At 39.4% G+C, this 24,025-nt stretch overlaps 1 protein-coding gene across 1 annotated transcript in view; it reads right to left on the bottom strand.

Moving 5' to 3' along the window:
• SUCLG2 (succinate-CoA ligase GDP-forming subunit beta) overlaps nt 1–24,025 on the bottom strand; it is a 112,274-nt gene that overhangs the window by 28,572 nt on the left and 59,677 nt on the right. The window contains exons 7-9 of the mRNA XM_038148932.1: nt 22,681–22,777; nt 19,174–19,335; nt 17,634–17,776 (exon numbers count right to left, since the gene is read on the bottom strand). Of these exons, the coding sequence (XP_038004860.1) occupies nt 17,634–17,776; nt 19,174–19,335; nt 22,681–22,777 (402 nt within the window). The remainder of the gene's footprint in view (nt 1–17,633; nt 17,777–19,173; nt 19,336–22,680; nt 22,778–24,025) is intronic.

Genomic DNA, 24,025 nt, shown 5'->3' with positions numbered 1-24,025 from the left:
ACTAATAATATTAGTGACTGTCCACCAAACAACATACGATAGAAGGAGAGCTACTAAACCATTCAAACCATCTATTTTAGAAGTCAGTATAATCCTTCCTCTCTCCCACTCCTCAAATATTTATTTTCCATACAATAATGACCTCAGTATTCAAGGCAGCCTTTGAAGATTAATGACCAGTGGAGGTTAATGGTCCTCAGCTATTCTTCAAACCATCAACTCCTCCCAGCCAGTCATTAATCCACAAGAAATGCCTTAATGCTTCACTTATTACTGCTTAAGCATCAAGCCTGTAAATTTTCAGGGCATTAAATCTCCAAAAGTAACCTTTTCCTCTTCACAGACCTCTATTTCAACAAAGCAGACAGGTGAGATGAAGGTTTGTTTTACAGGGTTTCTCCTCAACTTTACCAAACAGTAGCATTTATTTGTGTTTATCTGCATCTGTTTGTTTTGGGCACTAATAAGTAACATTGCCCTTCTTGTCGAAATATGGATACCAAACCTTTTTCAGCCAGCATGACTCTGACACCTCCACAAACAGGTGTTCTCCCTCAGCTCAGCCCAGCAGAGACCACAGTGGAGGATGTGGCATTGCACAACTCAGGTCACACAGCCTGGTTTCCAACACAAAAAAACCCACTTTTTCTCTGCCTGTTGGGTAACTTGGGAGAGTACTGCCACCTTCAGAGAGCTTCTCTCTTTCATACTTCATCTGTTTGGGTTAAACTGCATAAGGAAAGGAAGAGTTCTACTGTAGGATGAGGATGGAGAGACCTCGATTTCAGCCCAGGTTTCTACTCCATATTTCAACATAAGCAACCACAACAAAACTCTCCCAAGAGCCTGTTCAACTCAGCATTCCCCTGTACATAATTTTGTACACTGAAGTGGTACAGCATGAAAAATCAAGGAATCACAGAATGCTTTCACTGTCCCAGGCTGCTCCAAGCCCTGTCCAGCCCTGGACACTTCCAGGGATCCAGGGGCAGCCACAGCTTCTCTGGGTACCCTGTGCCAGGGCCTCAGCACCCTCACAACCATCACAACTCATCACCTTTCATCCACACCATTTATTAGTCTTTTAAAATGTCAGGACAAATGATTTGCTTTATTGTTCCTGGATGTCAACGGAGTAAGTAATCAAAAATGGCAAAGAAAACCAAGTCTTTCCTTAAAATAGTGATATATCATCAATCACACAATCTATATCCATTCAGAACCAATTATACAAAAGTATCTAATGTAGACACATTTGATCTAGGCAGCCCATCAATCATCTAAAGGGTAGCCTTTCTTGGCCCTTTTCTTTCCCTTTCTCTTATTATTTTAAATTGACATCAAGTTTTACATTCTTTCCTTATTGTAATGCTCTAGCTAATAAGATATGTGTTACAAAGTGCTCACAACTCTGATGTTCACAAGAAAATGAAAAATTCTTTGTAGGATTCAGTGTCATATGACAAACACAGCAAGATTTCATTATTCCTCCATCATTTTCTTTGAGGAAAACACCACACCACAACAGAGTCAGAAAAATGTTGACACTAAATTTAGAAAAAGACTAGACATTATATCAGACTATTATCATGCTCATTTATATTGGCACTCAATGAGCATTAGTTGTGAAGGCAGCAGGGCTGGCTGTCAAATGTGAGCAAATTGACAAGCTATTAGAGTGCCAACTGGAGGGATTCAATTAGAATATTTACTCCAGCACCAGCAAAGCCTTGCTTTTAAGATAAGGCAGAAATGTGGTGTGTGTTGACCGGGAAATAAAGATAGAAAATTAACAGGCATACACAGAAATGTATCACTTCCTTTCTGCTATAAAAACTACAAACAAAGAGATTAACTTGAAAAGATTAACTCTAAAAAAGGTAATATCCAACAAAAATCAAAAGAAAACAGCATGGGCAAGTCTTTGTCATGTCTCTGTCCCAGAGACTGACAAGCTCTGATCTCCTCCAAGCTACTCCGGGATCCCAGTCTAGGGATCAGCCTTGGACACTGATGCTTTGAGACTGACCTTTCCCCCAACTACTGAATACACTTCAAGAAGAGCTGGGGAGTTTTTAACAATCTTTTAAGATGAAACAACATAAAAAACCACTACCCAAACCTGACAAAACCTCACTCAGACACATCTTCCCAGAATATTCTGAGCTGTAAGGGACCCAACTCAAGAGAATGGATTGAACCCCTGATATTGGCACTAAATGACACCATTCCCATTTCCTTGCTAATCTTCTCAGTCTCTGCTTCCTCCACCAGCCAGGGGTTGAACAGAGATGTAGCTGGTTGCCACTTCCTACCAGGGAGGTGGAGTTGGCTCCGTGTTCAGAAGGGCCACTGCGAACCAGGGCACAGGGGCTGGAAGGACAATCCATAAATGAGGAATGGAAGGATGTTAGGAATACAAATTCCCACATGGGAAAGGATGAAGACTCAGAAGAAGAGGCAGGAATCATACAAGTATCTCCTGCAGAAGTTTGGGCATACTGAGAGAACACAGTTGAAGCCAGATCCTGTTTCCAGATGCACATCTAGAATTTTACCACAGCCCATGGAAACAGCATTTACCACCTGCCATCTTCTGTGCAAGCTACCAGATCACTAATTCAACCCAAAAAATACCTGCAAGGAGTTCCAGTTACTCACTTGACAGACCATGAAATATCTTTCCCTTTTCAGCCTACTTACTTTTAAAGCTTTCCACGGAGATGGCTTGTACTTTATTCCAAATATGAAGTGATTTTTGGCAGGACTCGGCAAACAGAAATGCAGATTGAGTCAGGGAAGAACCTACTCAGCAGACTCCTTGCCTCATCAGGAAGGGCACACACCGAGCTAATTTCAGGATCAAAGTCTCACCCTACAGCTCCTGCTGATAGGATATTTTTCTTTTTTTTTTGGATGATCTTCACTTCTCTTTGTTTTTAAAAATGATTAGTTCCAGTTCTACTAAGATTAAATAATTATACTCTCTCCTTCATGTTTACACCTTTTATACACTTCAAAATGCTCAGCATGTTCTTCCTCCCAGAGAGAATAATTTTTTGCCACTTCCCTATAACCCTTTCACCTCCTGCCTCCATTGTTTTTGATGTTTTCTTTGATTATTCAAACACAGAAGTTTGACAGAGGAACAAAATGAAGGCATTTATGCCAGGTCCAATTTATCAAAATCCACACAAGAATGATTTCAAAAGACAGGAAATAAAAGTTTTCCCTTTTCACATATTTACAAAATGCAATCAAAATTTAAGAAATTCTTTAAAAAATATTAAAAAGGAAAATAGGAGAGAACACTTTTATTGTAGCTCAGGATAGGAAAGGCACACTAGAGCTTTAAAAACTCTGGACTGGAGAACAGCAGCAAGATAAGGGAAGTTTGCTTGAAACTGTTATGATAAAAATGTGTATGAAGCATGCATGGAAAACTGGTATGTGTGATAGGGAAAAAAGGGAATAAAAATTAATAGATGGTATGGGAGCCTCTAAAGGTTTCACTGTGTGAGCTTGAAGTGACAACATCTCTAACAGGTGCTAGAGATAGGAATGTCCTACATGGATTTTCCCCCCATGAGTGACAATAATCGTAAAGATACAGCATCTGCACCATCACATTCTATTTCCTACCATTTATTTGATTTTGACTTTTTGATGTTGGTCTTTGGAGGAAATCAGTTTCTGTGGAAACAATCTTGTCACTGATGCAGCAGGTGAAAAGTTGTGTCAGTGAGAAGTTAGTTTTTGCACTGTTTTGAAATCTGAAGGGTGGTTGGGTAAAAAAACAACCTTGACTGTACTGCAGTGTGTGTTCTCTCTGTGGCTGCACCAACTGCCCAGTGGACAATCAGTGCTCAATCACTGCATTGCATCCAACAATGGGGAAACCTGCTCCCTTCACTCGGCAGGCAGCCAGCAGCTGAGGAAGAACAGTAACTCAAAGATTTCCAACTCCAGCAGAATTTGGACCCTTCAGACAGTCTGAAATCCTTCCCAGGGGAAGGATTCTGCCTTAGCATCTCACATTATGCTAGAGAGGAACCCTGCCTTCAACAAGATCTTTGCCTTGATCCTAATTCTCAAAACCCAGATCATCCCCATCTCACCTATTCCTGATGTTTTTTCTAAGCTGAATGAAGCTACTCCAGTTTTTCTTGGAAGCTGAGACAGCTCCTCCTGTCTTCTTGGAAGGATTTTTCAAGAAGTGCTGCTACAGAGCTGTTGTGACCATAGGAACTGTGCTGTGTTAGAATGAATCACAGAATGAGCTGGAAGGAACCTTAAAACTCATCTCATTCCCCCTCCTGACAGTGGCAGAGGCACCTTCCACTATCCCAGGTGGCTCCAAGACCCATCCAGCCTGGCCTTGGACACTTGGCTTCAGTGTGCACACAGTGAACCCTGCTTCAGGCTCTGTGCATGTGCATAATGCATAGGTGCATTACCCAGGAAAAAAAAACCCAGTTCAATTCACACTGCACAGAAAAGAACTAAATAGGTATTAAGGATCTAATATGATTTTAGTAGATTAATGCAAACCAGCACTAACACTCCAGTACCAAGAGATTAACAAATAATAGAAATATCTCACTGAGGAGAGAATCAGACCTTGACTGCTCATGGAAATAAAACCTTTTTCTCTCTCTATGGCAGTTTTGAAATTTCATCTCCAACTCTGAAAATAGGAATTTCAAAATTATTCTCAGTTAAATCCATAGAAGCACTGACCTTCAATATCTGTAATGTTCAAAGGAAAAGACACTTGCACTTCTGATTGACAGATCCATTGCAAACACAGTCTCAGCAGCTCCAGTGTGAGCACTGAGAAATGCAACCTGAGCATCTACAGCTCACTCATTCTAACTTACTGAAGCAGCTTTTCCTTGTCAGGGGAATTGCACAATTCAAGATTCAGCCCTACAGATAACAGCAATCAGGAAACCACTCTCATGTATGAAGTGATCTTAAGCATTGGAGTGACAAAATAAAGCAAATCTTCCTATAAAACTCCATCTCAATAGGAAAGTGCCAGCTTTCAATTAAAATCTTAAATTATCCTTTGTATTTACTACCTGGAGAATCCATAAGCAATTTAGGTAAAATACTTATACTGAAAAAGCCCCTTACACTTCAAAATAAACTTCAAGCTGAAAATTGGGCAAACCTCAACTCAATGGCTATGCAAGTGTTATTGCAAAAGACAAATTTACTTTATTCATTCTGGAGAACAGCTCTCTACCACAGAAACTCTTCCTGGGACAGACCTTCCTTGGATCTTTCCATCTTGAGATTCCACAGGTGATTCCTGGAAGCCTTCACATCCCAGCCCCACACAGACCCTGCAGCACAAACACAAGTGAGAACCAAAGCACACAGAAGTCACAGCCCCTGTCCTGTGCTCCTCAGAGCAGTCTCCAAACTAACCCAAACCAGGAAAAAGTCCAAGTTTCCTTAAGAGCTAGGGATTAAGAAAAAAAATTGATATTACCTACCCCCATTTATTTTAAGTGAGAAGTACTCAAATATACTCAGAGAATTGCCTTGAAACCTTTCTAGAAGTGGAAAATACTGCTACAGCTTTAAGTGCTTTTGCCTCCAACCCTTCCAGACCCTCAGCTATCTAAAATGTTAGATAATGCCTCAGTGGGTTACCAAGTTAAACCCCCTCGTTCAGGGCTGAAAAGCTCTTGAATACATGAGCAAGATCAAAGCAGGTAAGCTCAATAAACTGTGTAGTCCCTGTTTAGGGACTAGAGGAGCATCACTTCCCCAGCATGTTGGAAGTAATTTTCTCTGGTGACATGCTATGTTTTGTCTTACTGAACATTTAACCTCTAGATCTGGACAGCACACATTTGGCACCAGCACATTTCTTTAGGGAACACCAGAGTGGTTACTTCAAGTGACAGTTTTCTAATTATTCTGTCAAGCATCAATCTGTGAAGTTCCCAGTTCCTCAGCACCCTGATTGACAGGGCAATCAGCACTTTACTTAAAGCCTCCAGAGCTGTTCTGGCCTGACAAATGCTTTAAAAAAAAACCCCAAATAACAACCAACCCCTCCTCCCCAGAGTGAAAATGGAGTGGAATATTTGACTTCCAAAACAAATCCCCACCTTCTGCAAATACAATTCCCCAAAGTAACCAAAAAATTTCATGAGCATATAAAATGCACCTCCAAAGAAGGCAGAGCTGACCAAAACAGTATTTTCTTTTATATTACAATAATTCATTTGTGGCATTTTCTTGCGGAGCAAATCAGCTGATGAAAGTACATCAAAAACAGAGAAGGAACTGAGACAGCACAATCATTTTCACTGAAGTTTTCCTTCTCTACTCTTAAGAGAGGGAAAAGAGCCCCACCTTTGAAGCACTTTTAGCTTGATTCCAAGCTCCCCTGATTTCTGATAAACATCATCTTCCTCTGCTGAGGGTGCTATTGTGACTCTGGGGCCTTACAGCACTTCTGACTGTAAGAAGTGAGAAATTGAGGGACCTGGTGAGTGATAAACAATTATCCCTGTACCAAGTTCAGGGAATAGTAAAAGCTATTTAGTAGTCATGACCACATTTTCCTAAATAACATGAAAGTGCTTCATGCTCTTTATCCACCATGTAATTAAATTCAACACCAGGACTGAGATTTTGACCAAGATTTGGCACTAGAATCACACAGGGTTTGATTTATATGCCAGGATGCTGCACCTGAGAATTCAATAGTGGAGTTGCTCTTGGCTTGCTGGGACAATCTCGTGTTGGTGTTGTTCAACTTTACACTAAGAGAAGCTCTCTCACCATACAAAACTGCAGCACAAATACCAGTAAAATGCCAATAATAGTTTCTAGTGAAATCAGATTTGTGCCAGATTTTCTCCTTTGGTCTAAAATGGTAAATTATAAATAATGGAAGTTTGGTGGCCAGTGTTTTATGGTGAGCACTCTGGAGTGCTGTGTGGTAAAATACACTGAACTCAGCAAGACAGAAAAAGAAATGAAATACCAAATCAGATGTCAAACAAAGGGTGGAAGAGGGCAGCACATTTTATCCCTAATAAGAGTGAGCTGCAGAATATCTCTCTCTAGATTTAATTTTTTTTTGAGGACATTCAATATGAAAACATATTGACACAAAAAAATTCTTTTTTATTTCCTTGGATTAAAAAAAAAACAAAAAAACAAACAAACAAAAAAAAAAAAACCAAAAAAACACCCCCCAATAGTTCTTGAGAGAAGGGAATGACAGAGCTGACCAAGAGGCAGAAGGAAGTTCTTTGATGAAAAGCCTCACACTGCAGTGGTCAGTAAGGTGGAAGCTCTTCCACTGGTCAGGGCAAGGCTGAACCCATCTGTTCTTCTTATGGAAGTTCAACAGATGTTCAGCATTACTAAGAGATTAAAAGGAATGTTGCTGGTATGTAGACACCATCCTTGCTCTAATTGTTTTTATCTTTTCAGTTCAATTACTTCCACAGTTTGTATGACTAAGTGAAAACAAAAATGTATTCGAGATTCCCTCAAAGTAAAACACACAAAAATCCCAGAACAACTGTGCAGAGCCCCATGGAAGTTTTGATTAAAGGCAAATCCTTCACAATTCAGAGAGCACATACTCAATCAATGGTTGAAGAGGAAAACCTCCAGGGAGCAGCAGGAACTAAACAATTCTGATAAGGTTTCTGTGACTTTTCAGCAAATAGTAATTTGCTCCTTTATATTTCTTCAATGAGAAGTCGAGCATTGCTCGAGTCCCAAACCTTTAAATCAAATCATTTGCTGGGCATCAGGCATTCAACTTTCAACACCCCCTATAAAATATTGACTCTGCACATTCATTCATTTCTACCCAATAACTGATTCTTCTTTTTTTGCCTGTTACAGGCCCATAACAATGTTCTGGGAGGTTGACTTAATCAAGATTTAGTTAAGAAAAAAGAAATCCTCAGCGTTTTCCAGTTTAATCTTGTCTAGATTAAAATTTGCACCACATAAGCATGTATATAATTTATTTTCTTAATGAGATGTTTTTCCTCTTTCCCCATGTTATCACTATTAATTCCAAATCCACCATTCACAAGTGCCATCCACAGTTTCTACAAAGGTTCCTGCTTTAATCACGGGGTTGGCATCACTGTCACAAGACAGAGTTTTATGCACACTTTTGCTGAACAACCTTCTCAGCAGGGCCCTGTCTGAAGGTGCAGATTTTATTCCCTTTTCTGGTGAATACTGACTTCCGTGGTCAGCTCACCTGTCAGCCACCCAGAAATCCAATTTTCTGGCACTGATAGCAGGATTGCTGTGTTTCCTGCACTGAGGCACTGCAGAGTTATTTGGGGGAGGATGGCAGAGGATGGTGGGAGCCACAACAGCTCCAGCTCCTCTGCCCTGAGCAGATTTTTTGCAGCAAGGGAGGCTCCTTCTCCCCCACGTTCCCAGGGAATGAACATCTGGTGCTCTGCAGCTCTTTGGTTACTCAGGCTTACCCTTAAATAATTAGAAATGGTTTCTAAAGTACAGCAGCAGCCAGCACTGCATACAAAACAGGCTCTGGAAATGTGCACACAAGTTGTGTCAGAGCAGCAGTGGGGTAGAGATCTACAGATTTACTCACCTTCACCCTAGCAAGCTGCATGCAAAAATTCAAAAGGAAGTTCTCTTTTCCCTCTACTTATTTGATGAGTAAAATATGTATGCAAATGAAAAAGAAGATGACAGGCATAGCAGAAGATTCAAGGTGAAAATGGTTTTGTAAAAGCAGTCAAATGTCTTCTAAATTCATTTGGAATAGCTGCAGTAGTACAATACCTGCTCCACCCTGGCCAAAATGAAGAAACTATATGGCTATTTGTAACAAGCAAGGCTACCTCATTCCTAATCAGTTCCTCTAATTTCTTGGGAAAAAAAAAATCTTTAAAATGTTTGGTATTTTTCTGTTGGAAAATAAATCCCTACTTTATTCTTTATCTAGCCTCTCTTCCAGGTCAGCCTTCACAGGGCAGCACCTACACACACCCCAGACTGCAAACATGAAGGTTTGGCCACTGGCAGATGGAAATGGAAGAACTTCTGCTGTCTGCAGATTGCCATCAGAGGTAGGAGCACCAGGAGAAATAAACTGTTCACTTTTCACACCCCTCTAAAGAGAACACCTGACTTTAGAGACTGCTGAGTGTGACAGGCACAAAAAATGCAACATCTTTTGAGAAACAGGACTAAGTTTATCTTCCTGAGAGAGGGTAGTTTTTTATTAGAAGATGAAACTAAACCTGGAGCAAAAAGACTAAGAGCTACTCATTTGTGGTAGACGTGGACTTAATTTGCCAACTGCTTAAGCACATGATAAGCTTTAAAAGTGAATAGACTCATTTATTTCAGCTTTATCAACCCCCTCAGAATAATAGATAATAAAATATTAAAACTTGAAACAGGTTTGAATTCTTGTTGAATTTGAGCATGAATATGAAGCTGTGAAATAATTCAATCCTACCTGAAGCAAAACAGATTCAAGAGAAATAGCTTTAGTCCTCTTTAATTGAGCTGTATTTCAAACAATTTTGTCTTTTTCAAAACTTTTCCATTACCCTACGATACCCCTCAAAAAAAAATCTTTACTCTAAAAATCTTAGCAATATCAGGACCTTCTGTCATTAAAAGACCTTCTGTCATTAAAAGATAATTTTATGATGAGAAAACACTTGTTAATTTTGTCATGGTTTACCATTTTTTTGCCCAAATTGAGTCTTATCAATAAGAAAAATATGAAGTCCTGTTTACCTGTGCTCCATCCATCCAGGGTGCTTCTGCAACGATAAGTAACACCAGTTGTTATTTATTTCACTATCACAAGAGTGTGCCCAGCACAAATGGCTGAAAGCACCTACCTGAGATACACATTTCATCATCTGGGCCAGTTTGTCAGGAACAGATGGAGGCAAGGTGATTAAATTTCTTCAATTTGATTGAAAGAACAAACACATTCCTAGACTGCCATAACACCCACTTAAAAATAATGAAAATTAAAATGCAATTTTCTCTACAGAAGGGTTTAAGTAAGGACACCTACAACTTTTCTTTTAATATACTATTTCCTACCTGTATTATCAGATTATTTGTCTTTCATTCTCCTGTATGTGTGCTAGATGGATGATCTAAAAGTAGATTCATAATAAATTACTCATCTCACCAAGATGAATTACCAAATTGACTTTCCCAAAATATCTTCTCTTTTTATCCTCACTAATTGTGAAATGAGTCCTATAAATTTTCAAAATTTAATCAATTTGGGAATCCCAGTGAAGGATTAAACACTTTTCTGATGTATTTTACTGGGCAATCCCAAGCCATACAGATTCTATTGCACACCCTGGACATGCCATCAGGCCCTTGGCAGTCAGAGGTGCTGGGAAGGTGCTCAGCATGGAGATTTACTGCCTGGATCCATCACCTTGCATCTGAGGCCCTGCTTTGGAGTGAGATGGTGACACCAGGCTATGGCATTACAAGAAACAGGTCCCATAACCATTCCCACGTCCTTCCCCCAGAAAAGTCTCCATTCTCCAATCCCGAGCACTAAAACCAAAGCCAAAAACAAAATCCTCTCTCACTTTGGTCACTAATCCAGCACACCTCCAAACTATCAGGGCAATGCAACAAGCCTTGCCCACAGAGCAGCTGTCTCCGGAGGGTGATGCCATTTCTGCTCCAAGGAAATGGAAATGCCTGCTCCTCTTCCCCTGCTTTAGAAGGGACAACACTGCAGAGAGGATAATTAGCACACAAACATTTCACGTTCCATCCAAACCTACCAGCTCAGTTTGTGTTGTGGCTTTTCCACAAATTTGCCAGCATTTACCATCTATGGAAACGTTCCTTCCCACAAAGGAAGCAATTACAAAATCACTGCAAGTCTTCCTCTCACTTAGGAATTTTGTTTTCATATCCAGTTTTGAGGATTCATTATAGCCTACTATAAAATGCCAAAAGGCATTCAACTTGTCAGTGCCCATAAATAATGACAGATTCATGTTCAACTATATTTACATATCAATTACTTAGGACTCAATACTACACATGCTCTTGAAAAATATTTTACTTTTGGTTATAAATCAAGACAATTCAATTATGCATTTTAAATGCATAATTGTTCTCTCATTTTCATAAATATTGTCAATATGCTATCAGTCTGTAAAAGTGCCTCAGTGAAATGAAAGAATGACTTTTCAATATTTTAAGTGCTTTAAAAGATGAATAGTCATTTCATATTAATTCTGCAAAACTGCAAAGGCACATTGGAAAAGAATCCTTGCTATAGTTCTATCAGTCTGTATTTTCTCACCAATGCAGAGCTAATAAAAAATGTGGGGAAATTCCTGAATTACTCCTATAAACCCAAAACCTACAGTATCTTTAAAAGAACCATGACCTGCTCCATGGTCTAAAGGCAAAATACTTGTACAAATTTATGAGACAAAAACCACAATATGCCTTTGTGAACTTTACCCAGCTTTTCTGTGCCCTAATAGGTATTTTCTACCTCCACAAACTGTCATTTTATGAGAATAATCTTAAACTTCAAGAGTCAAGACATTATTGCTCTAACAGAATTACCAATCACAGCTTTATGTTTATGTTTCCTCTCTGAAACACAAAAAGGAAGCTTCAGAACATTCACTGGCTCCAAGGCAGGATCAACTCTCCCTAAAATTTCCTGGATAATTACTTGTTTAGCTAGCCTTTAAAACCTTGTGATGCTGGATAGTGCATAAATTCCTCAAATAAACTGCTGTAGGACTCAACTACCTTTTTTTGGGTGCAGTATTTTCAGAACAGCTACCCTGGACAGCCTCATTTCTTTGCTCAGGTTAACCCTTATTTCCTGCCTGAGGCAGTCACTGACCTGCACCACCAGGCAGATTGCTCAGGTTAACTGAAAGCTCCTTCACCTTTCTGTGTCTGATTCCTCTTTCAACCCTTGAATCATTTGTATATTTGAAATCAGGTTAACTGAAAGCTCCTTCACCTTTCTGTGTCTGATTCCTCCTTCAACCCTTGAATCATTTGTATATTTGAAAACAGAGAAGAGGTTGGTCTCTACCTACCTGTTTACTCCCCCTCAAGACTAAAAGGCCCCTCTATTGTGCTAATAGGAGATAATACTAAGATGATGTAGCAAGATCCAGATTCCAAAAACTATGTGGAATTTTTCAATGATTGATTAGACAACACCCTACAGAAATGTCAAAATTTCTAGCAAAAAATACAACAGGTTTATTGACTTTGATTTTATTTTTAAAAATTTAATATTGCACTTTTACAAAACGAGTGTTGAGCACTAAACTGCCATGAGCAGAGGGCTCTGGAATAAGCAGTGAGGAACAGTGATAACTTCTATGATTTTCATAGCACTTAACTTCTTTAACAATCTATTTAAATTTTTGATCAATGTTTGCAGATGGTAGATGAGGATCACAACCCACAGTTCACACAGAGGGGAAAAAACAGCAGTCAGAGCCTCGACTTCCAAAATTCATCACTCAATTCATGAGTTACCATTTTGAGACACCCAGCTGGAGCAGGGAGGGCCATGCAGAGTGCAGACACCTGGGGAACAGTGCAGAGCAGTGCAGCACACAGGTATTCTGCACTGGAGCAGCTCCTCAGCTACAGAGTTTGGAGTACCTAAACCAGAGTATGATGCTTCACCCTCTTGTGTGAATCACAGAAATACATAAAGTGCAAAGAATTTCCATGCTGTGTAAAAATACATAAAGTGTAAAGAATTTCCATGCTGTGTAAAGAAGAGCTGGCTAATGAAGTGTGTAAAGGGTGCATGGTACGTGAATGAGAAAGCAAAAGGATTCCTAATGAGGCTGTAAGAACAGGGTTCCTCTACATTATCTGAAATGACACAAAATCCAATAACTTAAAGAAATTCAGTGCTAACACTCTATTTTATGTCTGAATCTTATTTACATTTCCCTTTTTTCTCCAAAATTATATGCACACTGACATAGGCTGCGTGTGTGATGGGGAAGGTTATCTGTTCCTACTGATTTATGATCTTGCATTATTGTAACACTGAGAAATGCACTGCTGACAATCAGAGAAATGCAGCAAACTGCCCACAGCCAGCCATTGCTCTAACCACAAGGAAGTTCCCTATCACAGAAATGTGGCATTTGGAATCCTTGTATTTTTAGAACTTTCCCCCTTGAGCAGGTCATTGTTCAAAGTTGCAGAGTGAGAGCAAACAGTCCAGAACCACACAAATATAGTTACTACACCCCAATCTGCCTGAATGATTTGAGATGTTTTGAATGGTCTGAACTGGACTAGCTCACTCAATTTTAAATTAATTACCCAAAATAAAGACCAAATACATTATACATGGCAACTTTATTTTTATTTCTGAAATCTAGAGAAAGGACTATCCCAAATTTTTCCTCTTAGTATAATGTTATCCCTTCTGTTGCCACATAACAGACTGCAAATGTTAAGAAAGTTAATACTAAAAATCCCTGAGGCCAAAAGGATAAGCTGGCGATAAAAATGTCTTGTATAATAAGGATGTATAAACTGTACTATTTTCACACCAAACACAGCTGGCAAAGAAGTGAATTGCAAAGTTAAGGTTTAATGATATCCTCTTTCAGAATTCTGGTCACTCTCTCAGATGCCTGGAAAACAAAAGCCCCAAAACCTCTGCTTGACACACAACAGTGAAACACATCAGTGCCAATTATGTGGTGGGCACAGAGATACATCTGAACATGAACAGGCAAAGCAAGGTGACAGCAATGATTGTCTGTTCCATATAATTAAGACAATAATCTGAATTTGGACTAGATAATTGCTTTAAAAAAATAAATTCTTGTGTGGGTTTGATATTAATTATTCCCTGGATATGAGCTAACAGATGTCAATATGAAATATTTTTTCCTGAGAAACGTTTGTCTTTCTGTCAATAGTATTTTGCCCAAATAACAAGCCAACAGTTGCTAACATCTAATTGATTTGGGGAGTCTTTAGTCATATCATCAATGACAGGCTTCAAAAAAGGTTTTCAAAGGAACTTAAATGGGAAAAGGAGAAAAAGAACAACAAACTATGTCGGCCTTTAACTACCTGTGTTTCAGTGACACTTTCTAATAGGAGTCCACTGCTAAGATCAGGGCTACAGGCTGCTGATGGTAAAAAAATCCTACTTACAGCTTAGGTGGCTTCTGGATGAGTTTTTGAGGCCAGGTTCTGGTGGCAGGGGATAAAAGGTGGATTCTGTGAGCAGCTGCCAGGTGCTTCCCCATGTCTGATGGAGCCATCAGCTCTGAAATGGAGCCTGAGCCCATCAGGGACAGTGGCATCATCTCTGGGGTAACAGAGTTCAGAAAGGCACAGAAAACTGCAAAACAGCAGCTGGACAGGAGTGAGAATAGGAGAGGAACAGCCCTGCAGACAGCAGGGTCAGTGAAGGAGGAGGGGCAGGAACTGCCCCAGGTACCAGGGGGGATTCCCCTGCAGCCCATGGAGATCCAGGAAGGAGCAGATATTTTTTTCATCTTTAGCCTTTTCAAAAAACCTTGCTGAATCCTACAAGGAGTCATCGCATGGTAACCAGGTCTTCAGCATGAAAAAAACCAAGCACCTGTGGAGCTTGACAAGGATGTGAGAGTGCTCACAGATGAGGACTTTGTGGGGATGCCTGGAGCAGGAATTCACACATGCAGGGGAGAGCCAGGCACCACCCAGAACCTCAGAAACACCAAAGGCAACAACCACTTCTGCTTCACTGTGGGACAAAGGTGGATAAATGAAGCTCCTGCAGTGTCTCCCCGCAGCTTGAACTGCCCAAATTGAGCCATCTTTCCCTTTCCTGCTAGTATCTAAAAACAGGGAAGACTGTACATTTCCTGCCAGAGCAGATGCACAGCACAAACTTATAGAAATAAGACAGGAAAAGAAAAGAAGAAAGAAAGAAAAAAAAATAAAAAATTGGAATTTAGACAGTGAATAGAAAGGAATTCAGAACCATTGCAATGACCTGTCCAACCTAGGAAGTATTGGATATGGCAGACAGCAAACAAGACCAGCAGAGTGTAAAAAGGGTCAGTGGCTCCAGGGACAGCATTTCCATCCAAAAGCCAGTGGATCACCTTTTGCAACAAAAACCCTCACACTTTTTTCTTTTTCCCCAAGAATTATAGGCACTGACAGCTGACAGATTAAACCAGCAGCAAACCAGCCCAGATCTTCACTTTTCCCAAAACCAATATCCTCTGTTTCACTAAATCAAATCATGGCTTACCTTGATTTGTTTACTTTCTTTGTCTGGGGGGGAGGAGGGGTTGTGTGGTTTTTTGGTTTGTTAGGGGTTGTTTTTTTGGGTTTTGGGTTTGGTTGGTTTTTGTTTTTTGCTTTAATACAAATAGACATTTTAAAGACAACTAAAGAGGGAGAAAGAGATCTTTTTCAGAGTGCAGTTGAACCTTTCCTTCTGGAAGATTTAATCTCCTGCAATGTCCTTAACTCTGCCAGCCCAACTAAAAAAAAAGCAATTCTCCATATTACAGCCCTGAAAACTAATTTTTTTTCTTTATTTCTTTAGTCTCCAGACATTTGGATATTTACAAAAATTAACTGAATCTCAAGTTGCAAAGAACAAATTTTTATCTTAGCAAACCAAGTGGGAATCAAGTTAAAGGCCACAGGGAAATGACTGACCAGATACAACCTGTGAGTGTTGCATTACCACAGAGACTCTTGGGACTGAAACCCTACCATTAGTTAAGAAAGGAGAGGATCCATCCAATTTTCTGATTATATATTAGTGAGCTAATGGACATGGTGTATCAGGAGAGGAAATAACAGACATGTGCTGTATTTTCTGAACAGAATGAAATAAAACATGAAATGGTTTGCCTTCTGCATCTTCAGCCAGTCAATGCCAGGAATGGCACAGCCCCAGCACAAATGCCTAATCCAGGTCCTTTCCATGCTCCCTTTTGCTTTCTCTCAGCAGCAGAGATACCCTCCCCCTGGTGCATGCAGTTGGAAATAGTTAAGCAGTAACATATAAGCAGAAAGGGTAATAGGAGGATATAACTACAAGTCAAATGTTGGGCACGCAGATGTTCTATAGCTAAAAGCTACTAGAATGCCTTTTTGTTTTAGAATTGTTTAAACTCAGCCAGCTTCATCACCAAAATTAATACCTGCTGTTTGTGGTGCAGCAGACAGTACAAACTACTTAGCACAGTGATAATCACCAGCTAAGTTGTGTATCTGAGACCTTACTGCACCTGCTTCTCTACCACTAACACAAGTTTCAGAACTAAATTACATCTCGGGCAAACCCAGATCATCACACCAAACAAACACTGCAGAGAAACTCAAACAACTCAAACAACAAACACTTGAGACATCGAGGTACCAGGTACTTATAAAATATGCAGGGAGAGTTACAACTGCAAAGAGCTTACAGTGTGAAGCTGACCTGTGCTTATTTTGTACTGTAAATTTGCTTCCTAATTTTGCCTTGAAATGTTGCTGCAAACAATACCCACCTCTATTTGAAAAAGCCACAGCATTTTGTCACGTACTGCTGCACAGAGCATACAATTAGAGCAATGTAATTGTCACAGGAAGGTGGCATTTAGAAGCCAATATCACATCACAATGAACGTGAGGAAAATGACTGGAATCACAGCAAACATGAGATAAAGGGGATGAAGCCAGATCCACAAAAGGAAGCAATATGTTGAAATAGGGACTTCAGCTGTGATGTTTAGGTGCAGGAGATGGGAAAGATGATCAAAGCCCTCTGACAGATTTCCATTAGTAAAAATATCAGCAGCAAGGAAGCTCTGGCTGCACACAAAAGCAGAACTCCACGTTGGCAGGATGGGCAGCTGGCACTGCTCCAATGCCCACGCCTGATCAATATTCTCTCAGCAGATACTCCAGTTCTGTCTGCAGAGGGGACCAGTGACCTCAACACACATCTCTAGAAATAACTTCTACTCAGTACACACAGACTAATGTCTTCTCCTCTTGTTTAAAAAAGAAAAGAGCAACTGCAGCTCCATCTGCAAAAGGAAGTGTCAGAACGTTCCAGACTATGATTTCAGCCTGGGAACGTTCATTAAATACAGATTATTCTGCAGTGCAGAGTCAGATATTTTAGAAACCTTGAGTTTAAAAGAGTACAAATCAGCCCTTAGAATTAGCTATTTGCTTAATTTTCCCATTTTTCTCCTCAGTCTACGGTGTTACTGCACTATTAGGAATGATATTTTGAATGCCTAAGTCTCATAAATTCCATTTCAGGAGTGAGATGCTCTGAGTTCAGCACTGCAATGCCCAGCATTGGCACACCTGCACTTCTGTGTTGAACTGCCTTGAGAAAGTTCCCACTCACAACTCACCAGCAAACCTGAGTATGGATCAGGAGCTGAAAAGTCTGTCCAGTAGTTCATATTGAATTAATTTTCCTCCCAGATCAGCCCTTTAGCAACTCACCCTCAGTGTTCTCACCACAATCTGGGCTTTTCTGTGCCATTATTCATGGTCCTACTCAGCCCTATTGCTGCACAGGGAAGCTTCCAGTCCAAACCCAACATTTTTACCTTTGGATCAGCAGTCAGCAGTTTGAATGCTTGATAGACTTGTGCTTCCTTCACGCCTCCTCCCAGATCCAAGAAGTTGGCTGGCTTTCCACCATTCAGGGATATTATATCACATGTTGCCATTGCAAGTCCAGCTCCATTGACTGTAATTGCAAACATCAAAGTGCTTATGATTCACATAGATGAGATTTGTGAAAAGGCTTCAAATGGATCAGCACAAGCCCAGAACATGGCTCAAAATGTTACACTGCTATTTCCAAATACTAGTAGCTATTCAAGGACATCCAATGCAACAAATAATTCAAAATCTGGTGCAAACACACCAACATTTAGGGTTTTCTAGGGCTTAGATGTGCACCTTCCTTTAAGCATGTATGAGCACTGGAATAATAATTGTGGCAATGCAGAACCTTCTGATTTTATTAAAAATAAAGAGACAAAAAAACTTCTGGGAATAGTGATGTGAAGGACAAATTGACCCTTTAAGCTCCTTTCCCATCACTTGGATAGCAGTGGATGCTTTCTATTACTGCATCACAGATAACTCAGTTTTGGGGATGGACCTCAGATGTTCCTGAAACATCTTGTTTCAGATTTGCACTAGTCTAGAAGCATTTCCATGGATAGGAAGCTCTAAACTGGGTAAAGTGATGAGAATTATGTGTCCCCTTTATGTTGCTGCTGTTGTACAAAGGCTCCTGTGTCACCCAGAATACAGACCACTAAAAATAGCATAATGGTGGCAATTATTATTTGGGTTTTGGGATCTTTTGGTTGTTTTTTTTTTAATTGAGATTGAAGTCTTACTACCACTTACTGAATCTACTGCAACACATTATCAGAATCTTCTAGATTTGCCAATATATCTCAGCCAATATAAATTCTGGGCATTTTCTCACCAAGTCAAAAAAATTACCTAATTCAATTAGATTAATAATAAAATGTTGTATTGGCTAAAAGAATTTGTACAAAATGAAAATTATTTAGAGCACAGCTGATTTTTCTACTTATCTCTTCTAAACAGCAGAGTAATTTCTGTTCTACAGAAACTTCAGGAAAATAAAAACCCTGCCATTTCCAAGCAGATTATTTAGTGGCTTTCCTTAAAGGGAAATGGAATTTAATATTCAATTGTAACTGGGAATGTCACATTTATACAAACATGCTTTTCAAGTGCCTTTTAAGTAACACATTCTTATTTTTTAAAATTAATGATTAGGTTCTGATGACTTTTCTTGTTTTAATTACTGGAAAGACCAATTACATCAGGGTAAAAAGTCAGAAATGGAGTTTTTAAGGCTTAGCCTGCCTTCTCTCTGACACCACTGCTTGTGTGCTGTGGCCATCAGCACAGTTTGCACACAATTTTAGTTTCATTCCTGCAAGAACTTGTGGGAGGACAGACAAAACTGCAGAAACACCCAGGAAAACAGACTGAAATTCTGTAAAGGGTGACCTGAATGTCAGATGTAAACAAAGTCTATACACTGAACAAACATAAATTTGTTTTCAAATGTCTTTTGGATGTATTTGTTCTTACCAAAGCAAGCAATGTTTCCATCCAGTCCTATATATTTTAAGTCATATTTGGCAGCTTCATTCTCTATGGGCTCATTTTCAGACTTGTCATCCATGGCAAATATTTCTTTTTGCCTAAATTCTGCGTTGTCATCAAAGTTTATCTTGGCATCGAAGCAAACAACTGGAGGAGAAAATGAAACAACACCCAGGAATTTAGAGTTTGCAGTCAGCCAGAGCTTCTGAAATATTGCAGCTCCTCCAGCAGCAAGGGGGAGGCTGCTTTGGGAATTTGGGAATGATGCTGCCTCCAACACAGGAGCAGCTGAAGTTCCAGCACTGAGTCCAGCAGGAAAGGACAGGTTTTCCAGAAATCCTCTACTGAGAAAAGGCACAGCAAGATCTCCACAGCACACAGGAAGATCTTCTGTGTTTGCCACAAACAAAGGTATGTCATGAGGGCAGTTTGTGTGATTTGGACAGGTGGGCTGCAGCAATGACACAGGAGAGTTTACCCTCCATATTTTGAAAGAATAAAAGATATAGCAGGTAACACCAACCCAAAGCCATGCAGTCGTTCAGAGCTGAGCAACACAAAATGCTTTCCTCAGCCATATTTTGAATTTCTGATGTTATTGACTATACATGCATTATTTCATTAAAGAGCTTAAAAAAACTGAAGCAAAATATGTTAAAAATTACCAAAAGATTACTTTAAAATAAAGAACATTAAGAAAGTAAATACAAAACTTCTCATCAATACCAACATCCACTATGGTTGTAAAAACAAATCAAGAAGTTGCTAAATCTGACTGCATGAAATAAAAGATAGAAGGGACTGGCTAGCAGCCCCAATATTCACATAAACACAGCAGCAACACAAATGCCTGTAGAGTGTTATTTGCCTATTTTCTGACTCATTATTTCCATGGGTTTGCATAGGCAAATGCCTCATTAGATTAAAATGTTCTAAGTAAATGTAAGACTATATACTTATCATATCACTATGCAAGTAATTTCCCTTGTACTGTGTTCAGATTATAATTACTGACTTAAGCATAATTGATTCCTCAAGACAAACCAATCAAATCTAAGTGCCTTTAAATGCTGTGTCCACAAAAATCTAATGGTTTTTCTGTCTGCTGGTGTTTTTTATTCACATTGCCATTGGGACATGCCCATGGTACCTGTGCATGTGCTCTTGAGCACTGCACACATCTGGAGGTCAATGACAATTAAGAGGACAATTTTAGTCTGGTGGAAATGTAACTTTGTTCAATAAACAGTTTCTTAACTTAGGGAAAAAAAGCTAAGGAAACAGGAAATAAAACATTTACACAAGTAGGAGAGTCTCAGCTGTACATCTTGATTTGCATTGGGTTTTCTTGTTCTGGTTTTTTGATGTTGATTTTCTCTTAATTTTTAATACTTGACTTGTAACTGATAACAGATTAAATTAAAGCTATCAAATTTCACTTCAGTGACTGCAGTTTCAGAAAATTATTCATGAGTGTGTATAATAAATCTCTTGGAAGAGTCCAGATCTTACCTGGTCAATCCTCATGCTGGAATGTGCCAAAAAGCAGAAATATCTGCAGCTCCTAACATGCTTCTAATGCACTAGAGCTGCTTTCATTATTTTTTTAGCAATGAAATAAGATATTTTTTCTTCTTCAAGCTTTCAGGTGCTTATACTTGCTAAACCCACTCAAAGCTAGAGTACAACTGCAGTTGCAGAGCTCTGTTTACCTTACACACAAACATCCTCCACGTCACATTAATAGAAACTCATTTCTACAGAACATTCATCTTTAACAAAGGCCATGCTGTACAAAGGAGCAGCAAAAACATGTATTAATATTTATCAAACCATTTTCACTATCAAAAGCACATTGTTACATGTATGATAGAATATACAAATGGATTTTTCTTCCAAACAAATATCAAAGAATGCTTCAGCACTTATATTCATGAAGTACTTCTGTTGTTTTTGTTAGCAGGGTAGGATTTTTGTCATCTGCCAATTCAACAGTTTACACTGAGAGCAAACAAAACAAAAACAAACAACAAAAAAAAAAAGGGGGGGAAATTTCAGGCTTCTGACCCATTAGTGTTAACAAATAATTTGCTAGGATATTAAACAAGGAAATACATCCAACCTGATGGAAATCCACACAAGTGATAAACACAAAACACAGCAAGAAGTAAATCCATCTTATCCATTACTTTGACAAGAATCATGGGCTTCATACAGAGACTTATATTCTATCATCAGGAAGAGCTGCATTAAGCTACTCAAATGTTCTTCCATTTGTTTTATCTTTATTCTTCTTTAAAGACATTTCAGATGGAGAAACTGCTAGCAAAAAAGGAACAAGCACAGGAAGACTCCTGTGCATTTCTGTGAGCAAGCAGTCTTTCACAGCTTGAAACCCACTCTGTTTCTGCTCCTCAGCATCCTGGATGCAAACCTCATGGGGAAAAACCTCGGAGAAAACAGCACAAAAACTCCTACCATGCCTCAGATTAAGTCTTCTCACTAAATGTGCACAGCCATTCCAGGAGAGCTAACTTGGTAACTTATACAAATCTTTATTTCCAAGAGCCACCTTGCAGGACTCCAGCAAGGATGCAAACTGAGTGCTACCACGGCTCTTTCCAATCTGCAAGGACCACATTTTACATCCTCTCATTACTCTCTGTCCTCTCCCTCACTGGCCTCTTCTTACACCCCAATTTCTCCTCTTGGTTACCCCCAAATAAGCCTTCAGCACCTCAGTGAAATGGAACAGGGAGGGAGGAGGTAACTGTGATCCCCCTGGATCAGCCCTACCATATCTCAATATCCCACAGGCACCTTTAGTTCCTCTGCTCTTCAAAATTCTCCAAGTTACTTGGACAGAAATACCAAATGGAAGGAAAGATTTCAGCTGGAATACCAACTGTTACAATGAGGTGAAAGCTAATTCAGCTCCTCAGTTTTACCCTACACCTCCTCAGCCCTGCAGCCATGGTGCAGGAAGACCAATGACCCTTTCTTCTTCCCAAAGGATGTGGCCAAGTGTCTGTTTCAGCTGGAATTTGTCCTGTGCTTTACCAGACTGCAGAGTCATGCAATTTAAAATTTTAATTATCCCTATGAATGCAAACATAAAAGAAGAAGTTTCCTTCCACACAATCTCAGTAATTCTAGCAGCATCAACACATACACAAAAAAAAAATCCCATAAAAACCCTCACAAAACAAAATCAAGAAAACCCCAACTTTGTACACGAGCAGAAGAGCAGAAAATGTTCCTGTCTCTCATCAAGCAGAACATGTAGAAGCCAATACTTCCAGTATTTGGATGAGACAACAAAAGGAATTGAAATATAAGATCTGCCAAGGGAATATTTATGAATATTGTTTAAATTACATTACAGAATTAAATTAATGCAAAGCTGCTGCTACATCCTTCTATGCAATTTAATTTATAGTTTGCATAAATAAAGAATTATAATGCATCCATTTGTTTCCTTCAATTTCTTACCTTGCCCTTCTGGAGTTTCACCAAAGGGATTGACTTCAACCTGAGTGGCATCAATTTTCAAGAAGAGATTATACAGCTTCTTAATTTGATCTGCTGCCTAAATGTGAACAAATGATTTACAATTACCACACAGAAAAAATAAAAGTTCATGTTTTCAAGGCAAAGGCAGATCATTATTGATTATTTTTAAAGTATTACATTGCATTACATTACATTTATTTCTGTTTTCTTAACCATATTCATATAGTCTCTTATACTGTTATAATGCAACATTATGATACTCTGTAAGATTTAGCAAATGTGCACATAAAGACTACACAAACTGGAGATTTTCTACAAAATAGACAGTGCAATTACTATGACAAGTTTAGTTTGGGAAGCGACTGAAGGCACCAGCGTAATGAAATGTTCTCTGGTACACCAAGATCTGAGCTGCATTCACATTAATCAGTTTAAAGTCAGAAACCACAAAGCAGTTTGTGCACTCTGGTGACTTCAGAAAAAATATCTATTTCTCCTTCCTACAGCAGTCTGAAATTTTTTCTTGAAGAACTTACATCTGAAGCATGCTTGTTTACTCATTACAAGATACTCTTGCTTGTTCCCTGCTACTCCTCACCATCTATCCCCCAGCCCGATTCCGTGGCTGAAAATATCACCACTGACTACAAATTTCCAAGTCTTTTGTTCTTTTAATATTTTTCCACTAATAGAACTACTTAAAAACAGCAAGATGAATGTTTATTAAAATATCCCTTTGGTTCGTTACACACTGTGAACCTATTAGCTGAAATAAGTTTGCAGATGAAGGGCACTAATAAAGAACCACTCAATTTTTTCCCTCTCATTAGTGATCAGCTAACTGAAGTACACAACCTAAAAAATACTTGGGACCTCTCCTGATAAGTGAAATGAATTAGGATAAAGAAAGCATAAGTCAGCTTTCCCCTACAAGGTCAGTCATGCAAAATGAAACATTACAAGTGGAAAGACTCAATCCCAACCCCAGTCCTACCCAGAGAGGTGGTAGATTTCCATTCCTGGAAGAGTTCCAGGCTAGGCTGGATGGGGCTTTGAGTGACCTGATCTAGGGGAAGGTGCCTCTGCCCAGGGCAGGGTGGTTGAAACTGGATGTTCTTTAAGGTCCCTTCCAACCTAAACCACTCTATGATTCTGTGATAAGATTCTTTAAAGAGTCACAGCTGGGAAGCAGCACAAATTCCTTAGGAAGCCTACCCTTCCCAGGAGTCACCAGTTAAAGCATTCTCAGTGGGTTTGACTTTAAGAAAACCCATCAGTTGTAAAAGTGCAGCAGCTCCCTTGGCACAAACCCTCAGGCTGAGAA

Source organism: Motacilla alba, chromosome 12 (assembly GCF_015832195.1).
Source record: "Motacilla alba alba isolate MOTALB_02 chromosome 12, Motacilla_alba_V1.0_pri, whole genome shotgun sequence".
Classification (NCBI taxonomy): domain Eukaryota; kingdom Metazoa; phylum Chordata; class Aves; order Passeriformes; family Motacillidae; genus Motacilla; species Motacilla alba.
This window is presented reverse-complemented; position numbering and strand designations above follow the sequence as displayed.